A 20,360-nucleotide genomic window follows, 5' to 3' on the forward strand; every position below is an offset into this window, starting at 1 on the left:
AATGCCATTAGAAAGGAAGGAAAGCAAACAAACACTGGATGTTCCTTCTAACTATGACCATCATTTCTATCTAGCATGTGAGGTATATTTAGAGAGCGAGTAGGTATAGCTTGCTTTTGTGACTTTTGGCTAGTCTCAGCCCAAGCTATCTCACTTGGTTGCTGTCGTAAGGATAAAGGGAGGGAATTATTTAAGCCACCTTGAGTAGCTTGCCAGATATAAATATAATTAAAAAATAGGCATTGAAAATAAGTTGCCAAGATCTTACTTGTTCTGTGCTGTCAAGTTGTCTCCAACTTATGACAACTCTACACAGGGCCGTCTTAATGCATGGGCCTGATGGGCACTTGCCTGTGGGCCCCATACTAATCTGTGTATGTTAACCCTTGGAAAATTGGAAAACTTCCAAAATTAACAGTAGTTGCAGTTGTTGTAGGGGCCCCAGGACATTGCTTTGCCCGGGGCCCATAATGCTGTTAAGATGGCCCTGACTCTACGAATGGAAGTCCTCCTATGTCCTTCACACCTCTGGTCAAAGATCATGCTGCCCTTACAAAAATCCATGGTGCAAATTCCATGGATTATGGTGCAAATTCCACGGATTATGGAATTCATTTCCAGAAGATGCAGAGATGGCCACCTATTTGGGTTGCTTCAAAAGAAAATTGGATAAATTCATGGAAGAGACAGTTGCCAAAGGCTTGACAAGTCTTGATGGCTAGTTATTACCTCCAGTGGCAGAGACAATAAGCTGCTGGAAAACATGGGTAGAAAGGGTGCTGTTCCACTCATATCCTGCTTTGGAATCCTTTGGGTAGCTGAATTGTATGAATAGAATCTGATCCATGAGGTTTCTCCTTCTGATGGTTCTTACCCATTTTCCATTTCGCATTTCCTTGCCAATTTGTTGGAAAAGTTCCAGAAAGGGGCATCCCAAATGATTTAGGGGGCTGGCACAACACCCCTATGTGTAAAGGTTACAAAGTTTAGGGATTTTCAGTTTTCTTTAAAGAAAAGACAAGGAAACATGCAAAGGTTTTTCAAATTATCTGCGCTGTGAAGAGAGAGATGGTTCTAGTCTCTCCCCCACTGTTCTAGCACCTTCATGCAAGGAAGCTGAATGGAGGGAGATTCAAGATACACACATGGAAGCGTTTCTTCACACGGCTTAGTGAGCTCCTTGGCTGGATTCTTCAGTGTAACTGAGTGACTTCGGCAGGCCGCCAACAACCCTAAACAGCCTGTGGGTCCTGGGGAGCTTGTCAACATCCCAACAAGCCAACACCCTCTCCAGGCTTGCCCACCATGTCCCAAATATTCAAAATACTTTGTTGCTGTTGCAGTAAAAAGCTCCAGAGGGAATCCCCGCCACCTGGTCTCTTGTTATGTGCAGACCAGCACAGTGCACCCAACAGGGCAGATGGACCCATGGATGGACACAATTCGAATCACTCCATACTTCCAGGTGACTGCTGTACTGCCGAAACACTTGACCCCAATTTTCAGACAACACCCTGGGATTATGCAACTCGGCATGAGTGCAATCGGGGCTATTTCCTTATTGCAATGCCTTAAGCCAATCATGAGGCAACTCACTCAGAGCTGCCTGAAGTTTTGCTTTTGCTGCCCTGGGGACTTAAGAGGCAGGATGTCACTGGCAAGATCCACCTTCAGACCAAGACACAAGTTCCTGTGGCTCCTCTGGAGATCAGGTGTTCAGAACTTTTTAAAGGCACAGTGGCACACCGTGCCAGATGTTGGGGTGTATTGGCTTCTCTGCTGCATGGCAACCAGAGCCCCAACAGCTAGGTGGCCTTGAGTATTTGCTTATTTCTTCAGAATGCAAGTGATTGCCGCTGGCAAGCTGCTAAGGATGTAAGGGAGGGGGAAGATGGGGCCAGAAGCTCTTCCTAAACAGGCCAAGAGGTTGGTGACTGGCTTTGTCAGGGCCCTGGAACCTCGAGCACTGCCTGTTGCCAACCTGACACCAGCCTAACAAGCAAGTCCTTCCATTACCATCAACAGGAAGATTTAGTTAACTTACAGGCCACCAGTGGAACTTCAGCACACCAAGTCTTTGACCACACCAGTATGGTACAGTCACCCTATTCTGACAATGCAGTTGTCGCCTTCACAAATCCACTAACATGCCTCTGAATCATTCCTGAAAAACAATTCAATGAATTAATGGGAGAAAGAGCTATCACTGGGCTCACACAAAACCCAGTGTCTTCCTGAGTCATGCAAACCTCAACCATTTCCCACCGAGTGGCTTGTCCATGGGCAAAAAGCCACGGCATGTTTGGAGGGGGGTGGTTGCTGCACCCACAGTGAATTGTTATGCTGACCAAACCCAGGTCATTGACCCCAACATGGATACTGGGAAGTGCCTAGCGAGTGGCTTAGCAAGAGCAAGACAACTCCTTGCTGCTCCTGGCCCGGCCCATGCCAATGCCCAAGCTTCCTGCTGTGTGCAAAAGCCACAAGGATTTCCATTCTGGTAAAGCTCCGAGAAGCTCTTTCCAGTGGTGTGTGGACGGACCACCCCCAGCTCTACTGCATGCTGCAATCACAAAACCACACCAAAAAAAAAAAAAAAAAAAATCACCATGGCTCTCCCCTCATCCTTTACCCATTCGCTCTTGTTCTTCAGGGCTCTTATTTTTGCAAACTTTGATTTGGCCTTCAGTCACAGCACCTTCAAAATCGCCCAGCAATGACGGGACTCCTCACACTTCCAAGTAACATGAACACAACCTCCAATTGGCCAGAAAATATTTATCATTTTTTTAAAGTTTACATGGTAAAAAGTATTTCTTCTTAATCACATGTACACATACATTACAAAAAATCCCTCCAGAAGAGAGAGACACACAAGACTCAAGAGATTATAAATGCAATGCTTTTAAAAAAAGTTTGGATTAAGAAATGCAGAGACAGTCAGATGAACAAGGAAGGCCAAATTTGGAACAAAAGACCCAAAAGAAAGTTACATTACTTTAGTCAAGGTGCTACTTCCCCCTCCTGACCCAAATTAGAATTTGGCACCTGACAAACAGGTTGTACAGCAAACATACATGTTACTGGCCTCAGAACTGAAGAAGTGTGCAGTCCTTACAGTATCATCTGGTAAATTCACATTTTTTGGATCTACCCTAAGGGCCAGTTCACACAAATGCCTTCTCCAACCTGCTGCCCTTCAAATATTTTGGACAATCAACTTCCAGAATATATCATTTGCCACACTAGTTGCAGCTGATGGGTGTCCAAAACATTTGGAAAGCACCCAGCTGGGGAAGGCAGGCCTATGGTAACATGTGGACCTGGGCACGGAGTAACTTATACTCTGCATGGTTCACATCCAGCAGACAGGAGAAAACATGTACGTGGGAGATCACAATACAGTGGTGCTTCATAATTTGAACGTAATTCATTTCAGGAGGCCATCTGAACGCTGAATCAATTTTCCCCGCTGGAAATAATGGAAAGTGAATCAGTTAGTTCCCAAACCCTAAATATTCTGGTACACTTAAAACATCAAATACAGCCTCCCAAACAAATTAAGTTCAAGGTTATATATGAGGTGTGATCAAAACATATGATGAATGTTTAAATAAAAAAAATTACAGTAAAAGACACATTGCCTTTAATCCCCTCAAAATACTCCCCCTCACTTTGAACACATCCCATCGTTCTTGCCTCTTTATGAAGACAAATTGATTCAAGTCGAATCCACAACAGCACAACTAAAGACACTCACAAAAAAAGACTTCCAGAACTGCTTCAGAAAGTGGCAAGAACGGGGCACCTATATTCAAAGCAAAGGTGAGTATTTTGGTGGGGATTAATGGCACTGTGACTTTTACTGTAATATTTTTTTGACTTGGCCACACAACTGATGACATTTTTGCTGCAACCGTATTTTTCCACTTTGCTCACTGTTCCAACTTAGAAGCATGGTTCGAACTGCAGAGCGATTTTATCTTGACTCCTAACGTTCCAACTCTGAATCGTTTGAAATTAAGAGTCATTTGAACTACGAGGCACCACTGTATTAGTTGTCAAGGGCATATGAACCAGCTCTGGGTCTGAAAAACAGCCTTTCCCATTGGTACGAGCAAAGTCACCCCGGTCATAACCGTTTTCGTCCACCAACACCAGGGAACATGCAATGATATCTCTTCACTATCAACCAACTATTTAGGGATAGGCAGGTGTGCATACTTGGAAAAAAGGAGGCTTCCTTCACTATTCAATCTTTTGTTTGGGTCCACCCCATGATACATGTGAAATAATTATTTTTATAAATATAACTGTAGTATGAAATAAGGCACTTACACAAATCATCTATCATTCTAAAAAAAAGTTAGTTTTTGAAATCAATTAAATGAATGTTAAAAGCGGCAATTAAAAAAAGCAAAACCCCAGACCCTTAGCTCTCCCCACACTTCAAGATTCTGTTAAAAAATTACATACAAAAGAAATCAAACACCACACTGCTTGAGAGTTTCTGAAGGCAGGGACAGTCTGTTAAAGGGCACTGTCCCCTTAGCCCAGGCATGCGACCTGGATTTCCCCAAGGGCTGCTAGTACACCAGTGTGGTATCCGGTAACTCTTAAGGGCTCTGCACCCTGGGTTCGGTCAGGTGTGATGGAGAAGGAAAGCAGCGAAAGTTCAATGACTGTAAGAGGTTTTGGACCCAGCACCCTGTAGCTGCAGCCTGGAAGTAGCGCACAGAACAATGAAAAAGAATAGTTAAAAACCAAAGCCAGAAAAAGTCTAAAAAGGGGGCCACCCCTTTGAGTAAAAAAAAAAAAGTTCAGTAAAAATAACAATGCAGGCAGAGCAAGTGATGGAGATCACATGGAATGCAAACCAATTTTCTAACCTATTTTCTCAAGAAACCTGAAAAACGGAAAGAAAAGGCAAGCATAGCCCTACCCTTTGCTTTAACCAACTAGCCGTTTTTGCTCTTCTTTAGGATGCAGCTAATGCTAAGCAGAATTCAAGCACCCCAAAGTAAATCAACTGTCAAGAATCACACAATACCCCTGGTTGACAAAAGTTTCTAGTCAAAATGACTGAATAAAGCTTACTTTGGAGATAATCCCTGGCAAATAGCAGCTTCAGTCCTAGATAATCCCAGGACTTTATTTTGCATAAGAGGACTCAATAAACTTGTTTTACTACCCATCTGGAACTGCAAGAAAGGGATGGGGTGCTCATATTTGACAGGGCCCATTACATGCCTGATAGCATGCAACTAGTTTGGCTGGTCAGAACTTGTGCCAGCTTGCCCTGCCATCTGAAGGATACAATCACCACAACCAGTTTCTTCTTTCAGGGCACCTGCTTTAAGCGGTGTGTAAAAGCAGATCATTCCAACTCTTTAGAACAGGGCAGAAGCAAGTCCCACTGAGATTCAGGAGGAAGGTTTTTATTCTGAAAACTTGCGTGTGTTCGCATGCGTGTTAAATTTATGTCTGAAGGGCAGCAGAAAGAGGACCGCTATCAAATTTCCAGAAGTCTAAACAGGATGCTGAGCAGCTCTTTTCACTCTGCATTACACAAGGATTTGCACCAACACCCTCCTGCCCCGTGTATGTTCACTCAATAACTAGCTCAAGTGAAGCTGTTACCCAGTGTACGTGGGAAATGGGAAACCACCATAATCCTCAGTATGAAATTATGGCACCGGGGTACTCATGGGTAACCACCGTTACTTATCCTAGTCTGCAGGATGTCCCATTTGTCCCTACACAACTAAGAAACCCGCCACACAAGTACCCGCTCTGAACCCTAACGCAGGTTTGGGTGCAATCCAGGAAGAGAAACAAGGCACAGTACAAAACAGACTAAGGTCACTTCGCCCCATTCCAGGCCAGCTGCTGATGCTACTGCTTGAACATAAACTCTGTGCGCCACGTCACAGTGGATACAGCACTTCCCAGGATACATGTGACAGCAGCATCCAGTTTCCCTGACCATACTCTCTAAAATAACGTTTTCCTTATGAGGAGCAGAGCAGAAGAGAGGCAAACGAGCCCAGTAAGAATCTTGTGTTCTAAGATTTAAGAGTGCTTTTTAAGGCTTTTAAATCCCCCAGAAAGGACATTATCACCATTTTTTCTTCCCACACAAAAATAATATGCTTAAGGCTGCCCAGTGCCACACGCAGAAGCACCAGACCCACAACAGGGAATGTCTGGAGGAGCTTCCCAGTGTAGCCTGGACATGGATTCTCTCCATACCCTCACTTCCAGCTGAGACAAATCTGAGCCTGCTTTTGATACTTTGGTCCCTTGGTTGGACACAACATTATGCTTGGGTTGTGTCCTAGCATCAGAAGTTCTAAGTTTATTAAAAATGGACAAGTAATAAACATGTGGAACTTCAAGGCAGAAAGAAACAAGGTAACCTGTCTGCCATTAGGATCTTTCCTTTGGTGTTTGCAAGTGGTTACAAGGTACATCCTGGTGAGAAAGCATAGAGCAAAGCGAATAATTTCAGACTGAAAAACGGGCAGAAGTACATCTGACTGCCATGCATAATCCCATAATCCTCATTATGGGAGCAGCCAGCATCATTCCAGTAACCAGGATCCCCAGATAAATGTACGGACTTGCCCTCTGATATTCTGCCAAAAAAACCCACAGAAGCTATTTTAAAAGGCCCATCTAGAAAGAGGCATGCATATCAAACACTGTTGCGTGGTGCTTAATTAAAGTAAAACTTAAGATCTCCATTGTAATAGTTGCTCTCCATAAACCAACCTTGCAATTCGAGGGTGAGGGATCTGAAGATTTTCTCCATTAACAGAAATGTTAAGGTATCTCAGAACTAATTAAAACCAGGGTACTGGTTAAAACAAGCTAGTAAGGCAGACTGGGTAGATATTACGGATGACCAGCTTGGGTCCATCAGTAGATACCTTTTATTCCTGAAATCCCCCATCTGATATCAGGAGAGGTAGAGCGCTTGAGCTAATAATGGCTTAATTTGCTGCTGTTCAGTCTCTAGCATAAAGTGTCCTCTCTTTATAATTTTAAAAGGTACCTGATCTGTTTATATTCCCCAAATGGACCGAGAGCCTACAACTCCAATGGCTGCATGCCCATAATAGCGTCTTATGTGAGGCGTGTTCTCACCAATTTATTGAGAACCTGGAAGTATGGGAACTACTCAAAAAGAGCGAGTCCAACTGGGTCATTTTTGCTAGTCTTGGGAGGAGCACACAGTGCCATAACAGGACTTGTGGGGGAGGTGGATCACTATTGAGAAGACCCCAACTGTTCTGTGCATCAACTTTAGGTTTTGAAGGTAGCATTCTAGGGTGGGATAGAAATATTAATTTAGGCCCATTTCCCAATTTGAATAACGAGTCATCACTTTACAGCCGAGTATTAACAATGCCAGACATATAACTGTAAAGGAAAAGAGCACTGTCTATAGGGGTACTGCCCTTCAAGATGCTTGACATCTTAAAGAACACTTCTCGGCTACAAAGTGACCTACATTTATAAGTCTTACAAAAATTGTTTCCTCCACATCCAAGAGAAATCTTTAGCCATACTTTTTTTTCTTTATAGGACCCTGAGAATCTGGAGATCTGGGGTTAGTTTCATTTTTCTTCTTGTTGGGAAAAAGGCACAAGTTCCACTACTGGGGGAGGGAAAAAGAGGTTTTGGAAGCTTGGTGCACTGATCTTTGGTTACTGGATGAGAGACAAAAGTGGAAACATGTTTTGGCAATTTAAGATGCTATGTGGACTTCTGTCTTCCAGTGTCCTTTCACAGCTTGGAGAGCAGGCAGGCACTTAATCAGACCACTCATCCTCGAGCTCTGACGAATCGTCCTCAGAATCACTGTACTCCACCGCAATACGGCGTGCAAGAATGGTTGCCACGTCATTGACCACCACGTCTCGCTTCTCCTGTTCACGCTGCTCCTCTACTTTGCGGAGCTGGAATCCTGGCAAGGAAGGAAGGAAGGAAGGAAGGAAGAGAAGTTACTGAAGGGCCTCCCTGGGAGAAACGGCCCTTAGGGAAGGTCTTGTGGAGGGTCAGCTGCACCATTTCGATTACTGTGCTGACCAAGCTGACACCCGCCCCAAGCAATAATGGAATAGTGGTGCTAGGTATATAATGTTTCAGGAAAAAAGAATGCAGGGTGGGCTTTGTTTCTTTTAAACTGTTCATGCTTCTTAGAACTTGCGTTGCTGCATTTTAAACATTTTATTTTGGCTTTTATTTTGGGTTTATTTGCTTGCTTAAAACTTTTTCGGCTAAGAAATGAAGTGAAATAAAAAGCCAAGTTAGATGTTATAAACAAGATGTAGGGTGTCATGAGCTGGTCCCTTCCCCCTTTCTTTCTGGCCATCAAACTCAAGAAATTCCTTTGAAGTGAAAGTCTTTTATTGAAACTTAACAGATTACCAAACTGTATGAACCCCAAATGGCTTTCAACCAAAGTTGTGGGAGAAGCATCTGCCCACCTACAAAGTTGAATCTTATGTGAAAATTTTCCCTCTGTCCCCTCCTTCCAGAAAAGCTTCTGACTTCACCCTCTTGCTGCTTGATGGCAACATGCTGGGAAGGCTGGACTCTCTCTAACTAGGCAGCTCATTTCTCCCATCACTCCTTATCGGGTTCAGGACTAGGTCTTACATCTGCTCCCCATCCCCTTCGGAACACCCTTCCGCCCCTTCAAGTTCTCGTGCTCTGCCTGAGAAACTTCACAAGATAAACTTGAAATATCAAAGTCCTCCCCCGCCCTGCGTCTCCTTCTCAGAATCAGATTAATCTACCTGAACCAACAACAATGGGATGCTGTTAGTGGGTGCTGGTTTTGGACTGGATGGTGCCCAACCTGTTCTAGATGGGGCTGCGCTCCCCCAGAAGGAGCAGGATTGTAGCTTGGAAACGTTCCTTGAGCCATCTTTGCCACCTGGGGCCTCCTACCAGCTTCAGCTGGGGGCCCAGCAATACCCCTATCTGGGCAGGGATGATCTGGCTTCAGTAATCTACACCCTGCTGATCTCTAAATTAGATTACTACAATGCACTTTGCATGGGACTGTCCCTGAAGAAGGTTCAGAACCTGCAGCTAGTGTAGAATGCAGCAGGCAGATTAGTAACCTGCAGGTCCAAACACACAGGACCAATTCTGGCCTTCCTGCTTATTTCCAGGCCCAATTCAAGGTGCTGGTTTTAACCTATAAAGACGTACACATTTTAGGACTACAGTACCAGTTGGAGAACCTCTCCCAACCGCAATCTACTTGGACACTGCGCTCCACCTCTCCCCCCGTCCCCCGAGGGTCAACTCCAAGGTTGGCAGCAAGAGAAGGGATTTCTCTATGGTGAACCCTTTGTATCTAAAACCTCTGGACTGAGAGCTTACTGGGGCCAAATGTGCCACCAGGTTAAGGTCTTCCTCTTCTCTGAGACCTTAAAAGATTTACTTGGCTACGCAGGGGCTTGAGTGGGATTACCCATCCCAGGCATTCTGCAGTGTCATTCTCTGTTGTGGTCTGCTTTTAGCTGTTCTAAACTTTTAAATGTTTTTCGTTCCTGATTTTACGTTTTTATTGCCTTTTTATTGTCTGCTTTTATGGATTGTTGTAAACCACTCAGAGAGCTTTGGCTGTGGGGCAGTATAGAAATGAAACAACAACTTGCAATGAGAGAGAGGTAAGCCCACTCTCTATAGCGGGAAAAGAAAAAATCTCAACCCAACACAGCAGCAATACGGTGGAAGCGATATGACGGTGGTGCAGGACTGTGCCAAATGCAAGGAGTCACAGCAAAGTCAACTGGGATCAGGCAATGGTGGGCACTTTCCCTTTGAAAATGTAACTGGAACCTCAACTGGAACCTCATAAAAGGCCCTCTGCTACTGGTGTGGCTTGAACCAGCCTGGTGGAACACAAAGGTTAAAAGACTACCAGAGGAGAAGAACCAAAACAAGCATAAACCAATTACTTGGCACAGGCTTGTAACACTCCAAACCCTGCAACAAGAAGAAATGTCGAATTTCAGGAGGTAAAGCCCTGGCTATGCAAAATGAGAAGAGACTCACCTTGGCGAATAGCAGAAAGCAAGTCACTCCGAGCATCACTGACAGCCGGCAATGAGGACTTGGCTTTGGAGGACACTGAATCTGGTGGCGGAAGAGGCGCCTCTGGACCATCCATGCCAGCAAAGGAGGAAGGAGGGGGACCAGGAGGGGGTGGGGGCGGGGGTGGGGGCGGTGCACCAGCGCCTGTCGGGGGTAGCAGGGGTGGAGGGGCAGCCACATACTCTGAGGCTGGAGGGGGTGGTGGAGGAGGGGCAGCAAAACCGGGATGAGGTGGGAACGAGGGAGGGGAGGGTGGCGGTGGGATGCCCGCAGCTGGGAAGCCTTCGAGTGGAGGCGGTGTGCCTATCAGCAGTGGTGGTGGCGGAGGTGGCGCAGGAGGCGGTGCAAACCCTGGCCTGGCCCCCTGTGGTGAGCTAATGGGTGGAGCTGGTGGAGGGTGGCTTGGGCTGACCAGACCGGGCTTCTTCAGCCCTCCAGAAGTGTTTTGGTTGTGTGCTGGATAGCTGCTGCAGCGGAGATTTGGAGGGGGGGAGAGGGAGGGAGGGAGGAAGGAAGGAAGGAAGTTCTGTTAGTCTTACAAATTCCACAGAGAAGCCAAGGCCATCTATGACAATGCAGAGGAAAACACTATCTTGCAGACTATCCTGACAGGTCCCAAAGCCCAGATCAACCCGTCTTGATTTTATTAGGTCATTTTTGCCTAAGAGATAATATTCAGGTTTCCATCTAACGGCTGGATTTTGGAAGGATTCCAGTGGATGCAAACATGCGGAAAGCATTTAGTTTATTTAAAGAACAGTTTATTCAAAGATTTTTAAAATCCAGGTCCTTAAAAATCAAGTTCCAGCAAATGGGAGTGCCTTCAAACCCCACCATAGCATAGTAACATTTTCCCATTAAAGTACAGGGATAACTAAAAAGGTACCTTGAAGATAAAGGCCATATTGGATCTGTAGGAAGAATATGGCAAGGACCAAAATATTTCATAGGATATGGTTCCAAGAAATGTTGGATTTCATTTATATAAAGTTCCTAGGTCTCATGATAATTATAGGAAAGTTGTATATGCAGTCATACCCATCTTTTTCAAACAGGAATCGTCTACCCACAACTCCCCTTCATAAAAACCTTCCCTGCTTTGGGGATTAACTGTAGCTATTTCCTTTCCGATTCGCTTGGCAGTGGCATCTAGAGGTGTAATCACAGCAAAACACACTTGTGCTTCACAAAATAGTGTCACACATATTTTCTTGCATGTTGTGTGAAACAATCCCAAGCAGCACATTAAGTGGAAATAAAAAAAATCATCTGGCAAGGAAGGAGGTGGGCAGCACATCTGTTTGCAGGGCATTTTATGGGTTGCACTAAAAATAACTTCCGTCAATTCTCCTGCCAAACTGTTTCTGCAGAACTCATGGATGAAAATTCTGTGGACAAGCTAGTTAGGGTCTTTCCTGAGCACTTGTTCTAGAAAATGGTTCACCACAGAATTCCTTTCTGCATCATCTACTTTAGTTACAGCAGGGCTTACCTAAATTCCATTGGTGGTGGTGGTAGACTATCGTCTGTAAACGGAGGGGGTGATGAAGACACTGAATCTGGCTGCGGAGGGGGAGGGCAGTAGTTGGCCTCAACGCTCTCATTGGAGCCTATGCTGCCATTCTGATACACCATATTAGCTGGGTACCTATAAAGGACAGAAAGATGGTTACGATTAACAGCGGCCTCACCAGCCAAGTTTCATCGCTGCCAAGGCTTCACTGCAGGATATTCAAGTCAGGAGAAAAAGCACAAGGCACACCCATCAAGAACAGGCTGCTCCAGTACTGATACTCCGCAACAACTTATCTGGTAGTCTGGACTGCAACCGGTCCTCTCTCTGCATACCTTCAAGCACTGAAGCCAGGTGGGTTCATTTGCTTAGACCCTTTACTAAAAACATCTGCAGAGAATAATGTTTCACTCCTTTTCTGCCTATGCTGAGCATGCATATCCACCAGTCTGCATATTTATCTGCATTTAAGTGCAGGTGGGCTCATTAGCACACAGAACAGAAACAGAACATGGAAAGGAAGGATCTCCACACTGAGGCCTGCCTGCCTTTTTTAAACTAACTTTTTAGCACCAGGTTAAGACCCCTTTCTTTGCTGAGGTGTTCACCAGCTCTAAACTGCCCATGGAAATGGCGGGCATTGTCAACTGTTTTTAGCAGTTGTTTAAATCCCATATTGTACTTTACTGTATTTAATACCTGTAAGTACACTGCCTAGAGAGGACTGGCTATTTGGTGATACTGAAAATAATAATATAATATAATATAATATAATATAATATAATATAATATAATATAATAAAAAATAAATAGGCGCTGTGGGGTGAAGAGAACATTCAGGCAAAAAGGCTGGGTGAAGTTTGCCTTCAGTTCTTTCCTAACCCTGTAATTCTTAGTCAAGTCTTTCAAACATGGCAGGAACAATGTGAGGAAGAACACAGTGGTGGTGACAGAAAATGGGTGGAAGTTTCACACAGCACAGCTCAGCTCTTTCTGGACTGCCTAACAGCAGACTGCAGATAAGTCACTGCATGTCTGACTGCTTCCCTGTAGGTGAAGAGCCCCCTTCGACCTTGTTGGGTGATCGTTCTGGCAGAGTTCTATGTGCACACTTCTTTACAAAATAAAAATATCAATACATGATTGTCCATTTGCTATTGGAAATGGTCAAGCTCAGGAAGGTTCTGCGGCTGCCTTCAAAGCAATGTATTCTTACAAAGAACAGCCGCAGCATGGCAAAGGGTTGCTGAATTCCTTGAAGCTCAATCACCCGTCTGTGTCCCAGTGACCTAACCAGATATGGACATAGTTCAAAACAGTGAAACAGTAAATGCCGCAAATTATTTGAAGAATAAGCACTGGTGAAAACACCAACAATGTTCTACTCTGTGCTTTTCCCACCTTTCCCCTCATATGAAATAGCATCCTGTGAAAGAGGCAAGCAAATACATCAAAAAAATTACTTAAGTCCACTCCTAATTATGTCTCTTCTGGCACAGCTCTGCTTCAGCATAATACTCACAGAGAATTTAAAAAATTACTGTGCGTCTTACCTGACAGGCCTAAGCTGCAAATGATGGACGGAAAAATAATATGCAGAATTATTCAAGTTTCACCTGTTTGCCAATGCAATTAAAAAGCCTTTCAAGACACCTAATTGACACTTCCAGTTCATTACTGGAGCAAGTAAGTGTGGAAAATAAATGCTAGTGGGCACACATTAAGGGCCTCCGAAAAGGGACCATCTGGGAAGTCTTCTTCAGTAGCTCAAAGATCATGGCCTGACAGAATGGGTAGCCCAGCTCTGGTCACTGGTTCCATGGCTCTTTGCCATGTTGGCTGGGGTACTGTGGCAGTTGTCTACCTCCATCCGACGGGCATCAGGTTGGGGAAGGTAACTTTAACCTAGTACGGCCAATCTGTTTCGTAACATAAACAGGTTGCTGTTTGGAAGGTGGCGTTAGGCAGCTTTCTCTCCCATGAAGTTTTTGAGATGAGAGGAGAGGTGTTAGGAATGAGTCCACAGCTGTGTGACCTTGAGGCATTTGGCTCTCTCAAGCTCAAATGTTCACTAAAGAAAGAAAAGGCATTCTCCAGACTGCAGTTATGCAATCAGAGAGACATCAGAGCAGTGTGGTTCATGTTCAGATAAGCCATGCTCAGCATTCTGGTTTTTCTTACCCTCCTGGGGCATGCTTTTCCCTTAACTCGACAAACTCCTGTCCCATTTTCATTTTCTCCCATTCATCCTTCCGGGTTTTGATTTTCCGAGGATTCACATTTCCTCTGTTTGGATTATCTTTCTTTTCTTTCTATAAATAAATCAATGTAAAAAACACACCTCTTAGAAGAGACTCAGAAATATTAGTGCGCAGTTCTGCCCTATTTTCTTGCATTGACCAGAGTAAAAATGGTCCAGCCACAAACCTGAGTACCTCATAAAACCTTTAAGAAGTGGTTTCCTCATTGCTGGAGCATATCTTATCAAATTAGAAAATAGATACTGTAGAGACTATAAACTGTCCCCTCCTGAACCAAAAGATGAAGCTAGAATATTTTTCTAATAAAATCAGAAAGACTTTTAAGCTCTTCTAGAGACTTCAGCAGCCAAGTTGCTCAGTTACTTCACCCAAACCTCAAGTAGCAGCTAACTATTAGGCTGGTCCTCCATTTAACGGTACTTCTTGAGATAGGGACATATTGGCACTCTGCACAGCACCTCTTCACTGTGGTTACCCCAATAATCTGCAGGGGCACTGTACAAAGATGCACACAGATTGCTAACTGCTGTTCCCTGTTTTGGAGTTCAGAGGGCTGAGGCAGAAGAGGACGCTCTACTGTGCCAACGGAACATTCTCTCTCATTCTCAGGAAGCTTTACCTGCAACAAGCAGCATGTTACTTCTTACCTTCAAAGGACAACTGATGTGCCCGCTTCTGTGCAGTATCAATTCCCATATTCCTATAGTTAGTAATTACAGGAATGATACCTTGTCCTACAACATGCTGGCATCCTAGGGGCCTTTCTTGGAGAAACAGTAACAAGGATCCGAGCGCACAAACACGCAGATGCACGGCTGGTCATCAGCAGGGAAGGAAAACAGCAGGGAAGGAAAAGAGAGCCAGTGTGGTGTAGTGGATAAGAGCATGGGACTGGGACTCAGGCGATCTGGGTTCAAGTCCCTGCTCGGCCATGGAGCCAACTGGGTGACTTTGGGTCAGTCACAGACTCTCAGCCCAACCTACCTCACAGGGTTGTTGTTGTGGGGATAAGATGGAGGAGAAGAATGATGTAAACTGCCTTGAGCTCTTTGTAGGAAAAAGGCAGGATATAAATTGAAGAAAAAAAAAAACCTTCCCCCATGTCACTGGAGAAGATACCCCATGCCGGAAAAATGCAATGCACACATGAGCTCCTGGCCCACAGCAATGGGAGAAGCAAGTACAGTGCTTCCTGAGTGAGAACAAGGAGTCTGTTGTCTCTCCATAGTCTCTTGGAAAGCAAAGAGATGCTGATCCCCCCTGCACCTAAAGAGGTCATATCAAGGCAGGGGGAAATTGACTCAGATGCTGTATTTTATCTATTTATTTGTTTTATTTCTATGCTGCCTAACAGGTGACTATCTCTGTGTACCTCCATCCTGGCCTGGGGGCTGTTCTTCCCATGCTTCCACTCCACCATGATAGTTCTGGGAAAACGGGAGGGTTTAGCAATTCAGACTGCACACCAAGGCACAGGGAAGGCAAAGCGGGACCGGCTCACAATATTAGTTCTGAGCAAAATCCCTCCGCTGCTTTATTTATTTACTGCAGAGGAGAACAGAGCAAAGGTTCCAAATGCTGTTTATCCTTTGCAGAATGTGTGACTATCCCTGCCTGGTACACATCTGATGAGTTTCTTCAGAGTAAATAGCTTGCAGCCCAAGCCTATGCACGTTTGTTCTGAAGTAAACCCCATTGTGTTCAGTGGACAGTGACAGAGAATTCCATCCTTAGGCACTGAAAAGAGATGTTAGCAACATACAAAGGATTTTGCAAAGCAGCTCTAAATATAACCCTTGCTAACGAAAAATGATGACTGTGCCAACACCAAACCCCTTATGAAGCAAGTTATGTAGAAAACTTGTCTGCTTCATCTGAAATCAAAAGAACCAATCCAGTTGTTTGACAGAATTGCCCACATTCACCTTTACGAAGGTCCACCTGGATTCAGACAGGGACCAGCTCTTAGGCTTACCCCTCCCTTGCTCTGTTTAAGGGTTAAAAACACAACGAGACTGACAAGCTCTCTCACCCTATGCTTCCGTTTCATGATATCCTTGGTGTCCTGCAGCATTTTCTCTTTCCAAAGATCAAAGAAATAGGATGGATCTGTGTAGAATTTAAGTGCTTCTTTGCCATCATCCCTAGGAAAAAAGCCAGACAGAGACTCAGCAAAATGGTCAAATGTTTCATCTGAAGCCTACATGCAACACACACAACAGGTGCAGAAACCACATTCTTGTAAAAAAGATCCCTGCCTTCTTAAAATAAAAACACTGATTCAGTCCCTTCCCGCTTGCATCTCTTAAGTCACATCCTATACGAGTGAAGGTGCCTGCTGCACCTTCAAGACATACAAAGCAGGGTTTTTCTACAGTGTAGACTGTTACCTTTGCAATGTAGCCTTTATCTCAAAGATAGTTACCTCCAGCTATTTTGTAATTACCTTTCACATGTGGAAAAGATATTTATGGATATGAGCCAGGGAGACATTTGTATTCCAGACCACGTAGCATCCCCCGCTCCTCAGCTACTAGGCTCATTACCCTACAGGCAGTGAGGGCATAGTTAGAGGGTCAGAAGCATGCATGTCTGCTTTTACTGCAGTGTTCCACCCGAAGCTGCATCCCTTGCTTGACACCACACAGAGCGGCCAGCACAGAGTCACACTGCCCAGAAGAACAGCCTGCACCTACTGCAGGCAACTCAACATGCAAATATATGCATTAAAAATTGCATGCATGGAAGCGGGGAAAAAACAGCTGGACTGCACAAAAGGTTGCGCATCAACAAAAGAAATGTTGGCTTTGCAATTCTGGATGTTTATGTAGTGCTATCAGGATTTCGCTTCCCTGTGGCGTGATTTTAAAAGCTATGATCACAAGCTATACCAGAGAGTAAATCACCAATTTTCTAGCCACAACCATTAGCATAATACCCAAAGGAAATTATAAATAATTCAATTACTGCAGTGATGAGGAACAAGAGGCCTGCAGGAGGTATCAGGTGCCATGAATTACCACCTGGAGGACTGAGAAGGAAGGAGGGGAAGGGACCACCCACAGCAACCACTTTCTGTTGGGCACATGGTGATCAGCCAAACCATCACTGGTTGTTCGCAGTGTGGCTTATGATGTGAGAACTCACCCAAAATAAGCTATATGAAGTAGTATGTTATTCTTGGTCTTAGATCAAGTAGCGAATTCATTCAATTATTCTATAGTCCAATATTACAGGAGAAATTTCCCCCCATTTCCTCTTACAAATCTGTATCCTTCCTTCCGAATTTCCCTCTCCAATAATCGTAATATTTCTCCTCTCAACTAAACAGACCAGGCCTTTATTTATAAGGAAGGCACATCAATGCTCTGAATGGACAGTGGTAATGAGCTACCTGAGCCACTCCACAGACTTTAGGGAAGAAGGCAGGTTCATAATCTTATCAACTGGATAGGCAGTCTTCTTGCTTGGTTATAAATACAAAGCATGTTACCTGTAGCAGGAGAGGATATTAAGAGGTGGAGGCATATTACAAATGCTGTATGTTTCAAGGACAGGCACAGGGAGAGAGTCTCTGTCAAAAAGCTTTTGGTCCTGAGTTGTGGAGCTTTTGAAGGCTTTCCTTGTGTTAATGCCTTGCAGGGACACTAAAAGGAGAGAAAGGAAGAAAAGAAAAACAGAGAAATCAACTCAAAGCACAAGTTAAGCCAGCATTTGTTGAGTTCTCTCTGCAGAACTCACTCTGCAGTGACAACGTGGATCCTTTTGCCATTTCTCTAAAGAGGTTTTTCAAGATAAACTTCTTTTAACAGTTTCATCTGATGCTGTGTGTGAACCCTGGAAAAGGAATTAACTGCCAATAAGGATGCATATGGCCTAAGGAACCAGAATGCTACAGAATTATTTTTCTTTTAGCAGAACGTTTTAAATAAAATACGGGGACATACCCAAACTCCTACAGTCAATTAAGAGACCTATAAGCATTTAGAAAAGCTTATTTCAGGGCTGCATTTGACCGGTCCATGCCCCTCACAGCAACCCAACGCCACATCAAATAGCCAGTCAGTCAACTATTTTAAAAGTTACAACAGAAAATGGTGGCTGTGATAAATCCGACTGTCGATGAGAATCCTCTGGAGGACAATAAAGCCACGCAGATCATCATGCTGGCTCAACTTGGAAACCCTCCCGCTAGCAAATGCAATGGATTTAGTAGTAATTGTGTTTCTTTGACACACTGATAATAGCTTGTGTGTGTGTGCTTCAAAATTTTTCTGGAACCCTGTTTCTCTCTTCTTTCTCAGAAATCCCTGCAGCCAAATCACATGGCCAGTAGGAAAAGCTAGGCCATATGACTTGTTCAGGAAAGAGGTCAGAAACTCTGCCCTAACTGAAGATCAGGCATGTGTCTTTCCAGTGTTGAAAACTGCCTGGTAAGATGCCCTCATTTCAGCCATTTACTGCCAAGGAATCCCCCAAGAAACAATTAGAAGGTAGAGTGCAATTCTATTTTTGATTACATGAAATATCTTGACATTTGACTGCTGAATAATAAGTGTCCCACCCTATTTTCAAGTTGATGTCAGTGGCACAGGCATTCCTCAGCTGCTGATAAGGGTTTTTAGAACAGCTGGCCAAAATGTCTATCATTTTGGTCCTTTACCTTCTTCCTCCTTGGGATCCAGCTGAGTGACTTTGACTTGAAGCCGATCAACTCTCTCAACTAGAGAGCTCACACGAGAGGCAAAGGTGTTTGCCTGAGTGAAAAGCTCTCCAAATATGTCCTCTGCAAACTTACCTGGAAAGGAGAGAAAGGAAAGCAAAACATCATACTTCTGAAGACACAGAGACAGCCACTTGTTCTTCCCCCATCTCTAAACAACCTGACATGGTTCCCACCACCACCAGTTAAACCATGGTTGCTCCTCCTCACAGCTTCAAAATGCATATGGATCCCAGATTTGAGATATACTCAAAATACAGCCTTCCAATAAACGCTAGTAAGTTCAGCACCACTAGGTGTTTAGACTTGCTAGAAAGAACACGTGCTCAGCACTTTCGGTCAAAAGGAATCTTCTGCTAAAGTGGTGTGCTTTATTCTGGGGTGGTTCTGACCCACCGTTTTCGGCACACGTCTTTGATTAACTGCAACACCTACTCTTGTATTTGACCTGTATTTTATTTTTCCAGTAATGCCTACATACTCAAGGGAATTCAGCTATTCCTAAAGATGCAGAGACAGGCTTTCTGCATCTGCCAATTTTTGCACTGGGAGAAAACCAAACAGTGCCAACAATTCAAAAGCTTAGCTCACTGCAGCCCTTTTTTTGTTGGGCAGGAAAGTAACAAAGGTGAAGATACAAGCAGTCTCAGATGACACACTACAGTGGGAAGAATTTTGATTTGTCCACATAAATTTTTCTGGCGTTAGCTGTAGCAACACTCCTGAATAGTTCAAAAGGTCCACCAGCAGACTGCCTCCCACAAGTTCCATCCTACAGCGACATCCAGATTTCTTTGCTGATACACTACCATCTGCTTTTGAAAGCTCAAAAATGTAAGCAGTGGCAGCCCCACACACTGGAAGTTCTCAGGTATGCACATTGGTTTTGCAAGCAGAGGTGCTGGTGCTCTGCCCAAGTGGGGGAGAGGAAGGCAGCATGCGGCAGGGGAGAAAGCAGCACACAGATCTACCACAACGCCTCACTGGGTCAACCATGATATTACTTGGGTCTGTAAAAAAGCACATACATAATCAGAAGCAATGCCTGGGTTCACGTGACATGCTAAGCCACAGAAGGGGTGGATTGGTATGTTGCGTGAAACCCTGGGATGGCTTATAAATCACTCCAAGGAGCCATGGCTTGTTCCAGTGTTCAGGAAGTCCTTGATGGCTCAGTGTGTCAACCAAATGCAGATGACACAATAGGCCGTGGTCAGGCCAAACTGTGTAAGAATCCCTTGGCAAAAGCAGCGAAGAAGAACGGCCTTTCTGCCCACCCCACACCTGCTCTTTCTTAAGGCCCACTTGGGTGCTGAGACAGAAGAGGTGCACAGCTGGTGAAGGGCCTGCTTGGCTTTGATTTCTCAGTGGGCCCTTCTTGTCTATCCCACCCAACCTGTGAAGTTATTGCCAGTCAGAGGTAAAGAGTCTGCCTGTCAGTACCATGCATGTGCAGGGTAGGCTTCCTCCTTAAACCAAGGACCAATGGGATCCAGATCAGACTCCTCTGCATCTTGCTAGGACGATCTATTTTATGCCTTCCAACCACATGAGTTATACAATGTTTTTGATTCTCACATTATGAACATTTGATTCTATCAGACCAGCCCATTTTTTTCCCTTGTTGATACAAAGTTCTGGTCTTATGTATGTTTATGCATAAATGCATAATATACTTAATTTTTTAAAGTTGCAAAAATTCCCAGTATTGGGAATTGGTTGATGAATAAAGATGAAGATGACT

The 20,360-nt window shown here is 44.4% G+C and overlaps 1 protein-coding gene across 5 annotated transcripts in view; it reads right to left on the bottom strand.

Annotated features, from left to right (window-relative positions):
- Nucleotides 1-2,763: 2,763 nt before the first annotated feature.
- The window catches only part of WASF2 (WASP family member 2), a 36,717-nt gene continuing 19,120 nt past the window's right edge, over nt 2,764-20,360 (bottom strand). For 4 of the 5 annotated variants that reach the window (XM_044434863.1, XM_044434865.1, XM_044434862.1 and 1 more), the window contains exons 3-9: nt 18,557-18,691; nt 17,387-17,540; nt 15,926-16,037; nt 13,814-13,944; nt 11,612-11,767; nt 10,081-10,586; nt 2,764-7,972 (exon numbers count right to left, since the gene is read on the bottom strand). In XM_044434863.1, coding sequence (XP_044290798.1) covers nt 7,818-7,972; nt 10,081-10,586; nt 11,612-11,767; nt 13,814-13,944; nt 15,926-16,037; nt 17,387-17,540; nt 18,557-18,691 — 1,349 coding nt within the window. In that variant the 3' untranslated portion in view covers nt 2,764-7,817. The remainder of the gene's footprint in view (nt 7,973-10,080; nt 10,587-11,611; nt 11,768-13,813; nt 13,945-15,925; nt 16,038-17,386; nt 17,541-18,556; nt 18,692-20,360) is intronic. The other variant, XM_044434866.1, reaches the window with a different exon arrangement.

This window comes from Varanus komodoensis, unplaced genomic scaffold (assembly GCF_004798865.1).
Source record: "Varanus komodoensis strain SLA01 unplaced genomic scaffold, ASM479886v1 scaffold29_1, whole genome shotgun sequence".
In the NCBI taxonomy this organism is placed as follows: domain Eukaryota; kingdom Metazoa; phylum Chordata; class Lepidosauria; order Squamata; family Varanidae; genus Varanus; species Varanus komodoensis.